Raw genomic sequence first — 8,375 nt, forward strand, 5'->3', positions numbered from 1 at the left:
TCTTTTACCACTTAGGACTCTTTCTTTTATAATAAGCACCTTTTTCAGTTGTTTTTGCTTTTCCTTTAAAAACCACCTGGAATGCAGTTATTAATAATAATAATAATAATAATAATAATGGATTGCATTTATATAGCGCTTTTCGGGGCCCTCAAAGCGCTTTACAATTCCACTATTCATTCACAAACTGGTGGAGGCAGCTACAGTTGTAGCCACAGCTGCCCTGGGGCAGACTGACAGAAGCGAGGCTGCCATATCGCGCCATCGGCCCCTCTGGCCATCACCAGTAGGCAGCGGGTGAAGTGTCTTGCCCAAGGACACAACGACCGAGACTGTTTGAGCCAGGGCTCAAACCGGCAACCTTCCGGTTACAAGACGAACTGCCAACTCTTTGAGCCACGATCGCCCCCGCGATTACCACATAATAGAAATTCACTTTTAGTTTCATGTTTCCATTTCCAGAGTTTCAGGCTTGGCAGCATTGTTTGTGTTGGCCCAAATGCCACAGACACTCCTTATCCAAAGAGCCAAGGATCCTTTTATTCATTAAGTTTCAGAGGTGTGCAAAGGGTGTCCAGCAATAGCAGGTAAGATGTTCCAGTTTTCATTCAATTCATTTTACACCAACTTAGTGGTCAGTACTTAGTTGTTTGTAACATGATACTAGAGGCAGTTTGTAAAGAAAATGTATACATTTCCAAGAAATTAAAAAGTGGATAAAACCTTTTTAATTTCATGGAAATACATATGTGTACACACAGCGTATCTTGTATATTAGTCCTCGTCGGAGAAACAGAGGCCATCATTACGGTGTGACTGTAAAAATCTAAGGTTTATGTAAACTGTTGTGTGTTATTAGTATTCCCGAAGGCAAACCACATTCCGAACTCCAAATTCTAAGCTGTCTGGTGTAGAGGACAGTTAAAGTAGATTAAACTGTCTGAACTGTAAGCGTAATAGACTTTCACTTCCAAACCAGTCTACATATCCTGTTCAGATGTTTACTTTTGAGATATGTCAACCACGTATTGCTGTTTGTTTTACAGTACTTGGATGTGTATAGAAAGCTTTCTCTTCCTTCATCCCCAAATGCTTGTTCATTATGGATGTTTGGGGGTGTCTTTTTGTAATGCTGTAGAATTTTTACCTTGATATATAAAATGTCTTGTGAATTATGGATAAATTAATCAAGCTTAACTGACGACTTACAAAATGACCACAATATCCTTAACATGCACTTTGGTTTCATATCTATGTGCATGTGTCCACAATATATACTTTTTTTCTCTACTTAAACTTTCCCATTGCTACAAATATTTGAATGTATCAGGTCTCGTGAACAAGTTTGATAGAAAGAACTTCAAAATTAACATTTTGAGTTTCATTTAATTTGGCTTTTTCTGCTTCTCGACTTTCACAGAGTGATCATTCAGTGGGTGAAGTTCAACATACAATGGCAGAAAAACCCTTGACAGACTGGGACAGTGGTCTTTGTGACTGCTTTGAGGATGCACGTACTTGTAAGAAGCCAGTTAAATATGATTGACTCATAAATTATACTTGTATTTTCAGGACTACAAGTTGTTCTGATTTGTGTTGCCTTCATCTTTTGAGACTTGTTACTACTTTGTTGATGTGGGTTTTCTGTGGGTTTCTTTAAGGCTGCTATGGATTCTGGTGCTGCCCCTGTCTCGCCTGCACTGTTTCAGGAAGATTTGGAGAGAACAACTGTCTCCCTTTATGTGATATATGTGGCTCTGGTGTATTAGCAGCCTTTGGGATACCTGTTTGTGTTCCTCCTGCAGTTTTGTCTGTAAGAGCTGCCATGCGAAACAGATATGGCATCAAGGTATGAACCGTGAGATGATGACACTGAACTCAAAGCTGGACTTTAGGCTACATTCACACTGCAGGCGAAAGCACATCAAATCCGATTTTTTTGACCCTATGCGACCCATATCTGATCATGCTATGACAGTGTGAACGGCACAAATACGATATTTTCAAATCCGATCTGGGTCACTTTCATATGTGGTACTGAATCCGATACATATCCGATGTTTTAGAAAGCAACTGCTGTTTGATGGTCATGTTGCATTAAATCCATCTTTTACGTCACTGACACAAGACAGACGCTAATTACCAGCGCCGGAGAAGACATCGTGAACACTTCCTGGCCATCCGGTGTAGATGTCAGTGAAACTGTTGGGAAGACAACATGAACATTTTATTTGTACTGTATAATCGGCAGATTCTGACAGAAATCTGCAACTATCCTTTGAAGCACTGCTCCTCTAAAACAGCAATAAGGATCATTATTAGGTTATTTACATTATTATGTAAATAACACAATAACTTAAAGCAAAAATTGGGAAACGTGAAGTCCGAAATCTTTATATTAACGGCCATCTGTCAAACAATAGTGTTTGCTCTGGGTCTAAACAGAGCGTGTTGTGTGTGACGTCTTCTTTTGCGCATGCGGCCGCTTTGAGCGTTCACACTGGAGCGCGTTTGCTGTCGCATTTTATTTGTAGTGTGAACGAGCAGACCAAAAAAATTGGATTTGATCAAAAAATCGGAATTGAGCATCAAGACCTGCAGTGTGAACGTAGCCTTAGTGGGAATTACAAGTCTCACTCACTGAATCAAAAACATCCATATTTGATTTCAACTATGCCTAAATGTTTTTTGTCGAACATTCACACACATACTCAGTATCTGCTGCAAGGATATTGTGACATGTGGACCAGAAGAGCCAGGGATTGATCTACCAAACCTCTGGTTGGTAGATGACCTGCTCCTCCACGTGAATTACACCACATCTGTAATGCTTGTACTCTCTTTCTGCAGGGCTCTCTCTGTAAGGACATTGCAATTTCCTGCTTCTGTCAGTGGTGCTCCTGGTGTCAGATGCATCGTGAGTTAAGGCATCGCAAGAAAACCCCGACTGTCATCAACATACAGAATAACACTGTTGTCAACATGCAGCCTATTCCAACTTTTCAGCCAGGAGTGATGATGATGCCTGGACAACCAGTTGCAACTGGTTTCATGTCTCAACCAGCAGTGGTCATTCAAACAAAGTAACACTCGTAGAAGTCTGATGCTGCTCAGAGTGTGTTCTCGTGTATTTACTTGTAAAAGCAAGAATGTAATCATTTAGTATGTTAAATTCTTACTGTTGATTTCCTAGTTTTCAAGAAAACTAAGAGAGTTAACATAAATGATGGGAATGATGAGTCGCCCATTTGAAGTTTAGTTACAAATGTAAATGTACTTTATTGTTGAAGTAATAGCAATATTTTACAGGCTCAATAAAAACAAATCTGCACCCCATTTTTGTTGTCTTATCTTACTTCTCTGAGACTTTTCTGGTCAAATGAGTGATTCAGTTTTAAAATCTGCAAAAATCCACCATGAAGCATTTGTTTCAGATTTTACACTGATGCTTTGTGTCATGCACTGTGTGGTTGTGTCCTTGTGGTGTTTTCAATATGAAGAGCCATTGCATGGTACAGTGATGTACAGCTATAGAGGATGTGCCTGACTAAGTGAAGGATTGTTCTTGCTTAGGAGCCTGGAAGATGAAGGCATCATGTTCAAGGATCCAGCTTAGTCCAAGGCCACCCTATATCCAAGTCCTTTTCCAGGTCATCAGCTGGAATGCATCCATCACTTTGCTACTGTTTGAGGCAGTTTTGTGTAGCTGTAAATTTGACTTACCTAATATCTTCTGTATTTTCTTTGGAAGACTGACAGCCTCAATTTCTGTCACACGTGAGGTCAGATAATCGTTAGCATAAACATTCAAAATAACAAATTCCTTTGGTTTTTCTGCTTCTCCTGACTTTTCTTCACCCATAGTTGACTGATTATTTGATCATTTTCACCCTTGTTAAGGGTTTAGTTGAGGTTTTTTCTTTCTTTTTCCCCTGCCCTGTCCGCCAGTGTAGCAATCAGAATTTGTGTCCGAAGGACAAAAATTTATTTGCTATATTGGTCCACTTGGTGGCCATATTTTAAAGAAATATTTTTAGGATTTTATATTTAATTATTACAATCACAATGTAACAGACTCAGGGGCCAGAAAAGAAAGGATAAAGCTGTGGAGAAACTTAAAAGAAGGAGATGGAAAGAAAAAACACTTAGAATCTGCTTCAACACCTAGAAAACAAAGCAACAACCAACATAAGCATAAACAGCAGTAAATAATACATGTTAATGAACAGCACACAGTACTAACAATACCACATACATCTACAGGCAGTAGCCAACCGAGTCAGCGCGAGTCTGAGTACCTGCTTGTACAGCTGTGTGGGTGCCCGCACTTGTATTCAAAGGTTAAAACACAATGGCCATGAAGGACGTTGTTGAATGGATTTGAGTTTCATATTTCCGTTTCCAGAGTTTCAAGCTTTGCAGTGTTATTTGTGTTGACCCAACTGAAAGAAACTCAGTCCAAACAGCATCCGTTCAGTCATTAAGAGGTGCACAGAGGGTGTCCCGCACGGGCAGGTAAGACCTTCCAGTTTTCTACAAGTCCTTTCACATAAACTTAGTGATTAGTACTTTGTCGTTTGTACCTGATACTAGAGGCAGTTTGCAAAGAGAAAGCTTTGACTTTATAATTTATTGGATTGCATGGTGTTTTGTTTGTTAGCCCTCTTTGGAGAAGCAGAGGCCATCATGAGGATGTGACTGTAAAACGTTAAGGTTTATATAAACTGAAACAAACAACAAAAAAAGACTCAAATGTGTATATCAGTATCGAAGTTCTTAGAAAGAGAGAGGTATACTTTTTAATAGCCTGTGTTTCTAGTGTTGTTTTTTTAATTATTATTATTCCCAAAGGCAAACCACATACCGAACTCCAGATTCTAAGCTGTGTGTTGTAGAGGACAGTTAAAGTAGATTAGTGAGCTCGGAAAGAAAAGCGTCTGGAGTTCTTTAAGTTTAAGTACATTTCATTTGAGAAGCTTCTTCAGTTCTGAACTGAACTGAAGAAGCTTCTACGATGACCTGGATGACTGAGAACGGTCACAGAGACAGTTAAAGTACATTAAACTGTCTGAACTGTAAGCGTAATAGACTTTAACTTCCAAACCAGTCTACATATTCTGTTCAGGACAGAGTTGTTTACCCATGTATTACTGTACTCATGTTTCAAATTACAAAAGCGATCTTTTTGAGATATGTCAACCATGTATTGCTGTTTGTTTTAAAGACACTTGGATGTTTATAGAAAGCTTGTTTTTCCAACATCCCCAAATGCTTGTTCATGGTGGATGTTTGGGTGTTTCTCTCTGTAATGCTCTAGTATATTTAGCTTGTTATATAAAATGTCCTGTAAATTATGGATATATTAATAAAGCTTAATTGGAGAATTAAAAGATTACTAAAGCTTTTTGCTGTAGTTTGAAAGAAAGTGCTCCAAAATTTTGACTTTCATTTAATTTGTACATTTAATTTTCATTTTATTTTGTTTTTCTGCTTCTCGACTTTCACAGAGTGATCGTTCAGTGTCTGTGGGTGAAGTTCAACACACAATGGCAGAAAAACACTTGACAGACTGGGACAGTGGTCTCCTTGACTGCTTTGAGGATACAAATACTTGTAAGAAGCAAGTTAAATTTGTCTCATAAATTGCATTTGTGTTTTCAGGACTACAGGTTTTTTCTCATTTGTATTGTCTTCATCTTTTGAGACTTCTTACAACTTTGTTGATGCGTTTCTGTGTTTTTCAGGCTGCTATGGATTCTGGTGCTGCCCCTGTCTCGCCTGCACTGTTTCAGGAAGATTTGGAGAGAACAACTGTCTCCCTTTATGTGATATATGTGGCTCTGGTGTATTAGCAGCCTTTGGGATACCTGTTTGTGTTCCTCCTGCAGTTTTGTCTGTAAGAGCTGCCATGCGAAACAGATATGGCATCAAGGTATGAACCGTGAGATGATGACACTGAACCCAAAGCTGGACTTTAGTGGGAATTACAAGTCTCACTCACTGAATCAAAAACATCCATATTTGATTTCAACTATGCCTAAATGTTTTTTGTCAAACATTCACACACATACTCAGTATCTGCTGCAAGGATATTGTGACATGTGGACCAGAAGAGCCAGGGATTGATCTACCAAACCTCTGGTTGGTAGATGACCTGCTCCTCCACCTGAATTACACCACATCTGTAATGCTTGTACTCTCTTTCTGCAGGGCTCTCTCTGTAAGGACATTGCAGTTTCCTGCTTCTGCGAGTGGTGCTCCTGGTGTCAGATGCATCGCGAGTTAAAGCATCGCAAGAAAACCCCGACTGTCATCAACTTACACAATAACACTGTCATCAACATGCAGCCTATTCCAACTGTCCAGCCAGGAGGGACGATGATGCCTGCACAACCAGTTGCAACTGGTTTCATGACTCAACCAGGAGTTGTCATTCACTAAAAGTGAAACTGAGGAATCTGATGTTACTCAGGGTATTAACTTGTGAAAGCAAATGTAATCATTTAATATGGTAAATCCTTACTAAAGACTTTCTAGTTATCAAGAAAATTAAGAGAGTTAACATAAATGATGGGAATGATGATTCGCCCATTTGAAGTTTGGTTACAAATGTAAATGTACTTTATTGTTTACGTAATAACAATATTTTACTGACTAAATAAAACTTTCAGAGATCTAGTCCCCATTTTTGTAGTCTTATCCTACTTTTCTGAGAATTTCCTTCTCAAATGAGTGATTCAATTCTAAAAACTGCAAAGACTTTTACAAGAAAACTTCAGAAGGGAATGCAAATGGTACATTTGAGCACCATGGATATACAGTCCACACTAACAAACTAACAATAACAAGGAACAATAGTTGAGATGTTAAGCTCTCCGTAACCTGCCAACACATGCTAGCATTGTCTGCATATAAAACTTTAGTGGTTTGTTGTCTCCTGCTTCACAGCCAATAGCAGGAAAGGATTTTAAAAATAAATTTCTTTGGTTATATGGATTGGATTTATATAGCGCTTTTCAAGGCACCCAAAGCGCTTTACAATTCCACTATTCATTCACTCTCACATTCACACACTGGTGGAGGCAGCTATGGTTGTAGCCACAGCTGCCCTGGGGCAGACTGACAGAAGCGAGGCTGCCATATCGCGCCATCGGCCCCTCTGGCCAACACCAGTAGGCGGTAGGGTAAAGTGTCTTGCCCAAGGACACAACGACCAGGACAGAGAGCCTAGGGATCGAACCCTGGTCCTTCCGGTTACAGATGCGCTTCCCAACCCCCTGAGCCACGGTCGCCCTACAGTTTGGTTAGTTTGTTTAGCTTCAAGATTATCAAATAAATGGGAGCCAGATGTATTCATATGCTTTATTTTGGAAATTAACTAACTTTACCGCTGTAGGAAACCTGTAGATTTGTGAATTTCCAAACTATGAAAAGAGGCTCTTGAACAAATTGACCTGGCAAGAGCATCCTGATAATGAGTTTGATGAATCGCATTGACAAAGAGCTTAAGACAAACATAGCTTCAGGGTGTGTGTGTGTGCTAGAGTGCTCTGGAATGCACACAGAGTCTTGGCAGACTATTAAGGATCAAACATCCTATCAATATGCAATCAATTATATACCTCTAAGCATATATGGTTGTCATTTATGCTTAGAAATATATAATCCAACAATATAAACCTGTCACCCTCCTCCAAGCTTGGGTTTGATGGTAGCCCTCTAGTGGATCACCACACTACCCTATAGCATAGCAGCATTAAAAGAAACGTGCCTTGCAAGCTGGAAAAACTGGTTTGATTAGAAGTTCATATTTTAGCACTCTTGCAACACCATTACAGCACTCTGGCTTGTAGTAATCCAGTAATTAAATACTTGTTTGTCTAAAAAGCATTTAGGTCACACAGCATACTTAGATTTGTGGATAGAGAAACAAGGTTATTCTTTATTGTGAATTTTAGAAAAACAAACCAAATTATATTCAATTTTTATTCTCTTCTAACTAGAGCAAGAGAGGTTTTTTTGGTTTTTCTGTCTGTTTAAAGGGAAATAAATCGAGGTGTCATCTGCATGTCAGTCTTGATTAAGGCATGTAAATCAGGAATATGGCACCATGCATAGAGCCCACAGAGGCTCGTAATGACGAAGCATTGGAGATTTTCTGTTTGACAAGTACGATCTAAAGCAGTCTAAACCGGTTTCTCTGAGGCTAAGCACTTTGCAAAGCGAGGTAATGGAAGTAGTAAGTGATTCTGACAAACACTATAAGGTTAATTCAAGCAGAACAAAGACTGAACCATCTTTAGCAGTTAATAATAGATCAGTATGAAACGCTGAATTAGTCCCTCTAGCATTTAATGAGCAACAGACCGAAAATG

At 39.2% G+C, this 8,375-nt stretch overlaps 2 protein-coding genes across 2 annotated transcripts; both read left to right on the top strand.

Annotated features, from left to right (window-relative positions):
* Positions 1-451: 451 nt before the first annotated feature.
* LOC146499811 (placenta-specific gene 8 protein-like) lies at positions 452-3,348 on the top strand. Its single transcript, XM_085138595.1, has 4 exons — positions 452-587; positions 1,421-1,520; positions 1,662-1,849; positions 2,851-3,348. Exons 2-4 carry the CDS (start codon positions 1,454-1,456, stop codon positions 3,085-3,087), a joined length of 492 nt encoding a protein of 163 aa, XP_084994721.1. The 5' UTR covers positions 452-587; positions 1,421-1,453; the 3' UTR covers positions 3,088-3,348.
* A 1,078-nt stretch (positions 3,349-4,426) lies between these two features.
* On the top strand, positions 4,427-6,482 carry LOC146499812 (cornifelin-like). The gene is made up of 4 exons (XM_085138597.1): positions 4,427-4,515; positions 5,508-5,613; positions 5,745-5,932; positions 6,211-6,482. Exons 2-4 carry the CDS (start codon positions 5,547-5,549, stop codon positions 6,439-6,441), a joined length of 486 nt encoding a protein of 161 aa, XP_084994723.1. The 5' UTR covers positions 4,427-4,515; positions 5,508-5,546; the 3' UTR covers positions 6,442-6,482.
* Positions 6,483-8,375: the final 1,893 nt, after the last annotated feature.

The sequence above is a fragment of the Neolamprologus multifasciatus genome, chromosome 17 (genome assembly GCF_963576455.1).
Source record: "Neolamprologus multifasciatus chromosome 17, fNeoMul1.2, whole genome shotgun sequence".
Lineage (NCBI taxonomy): Eukaryota > Metazoa > Chordata > Actinopteri > Cichliformes > Cichlidae > Neolamprologus > Neolamprologus multifasciatus.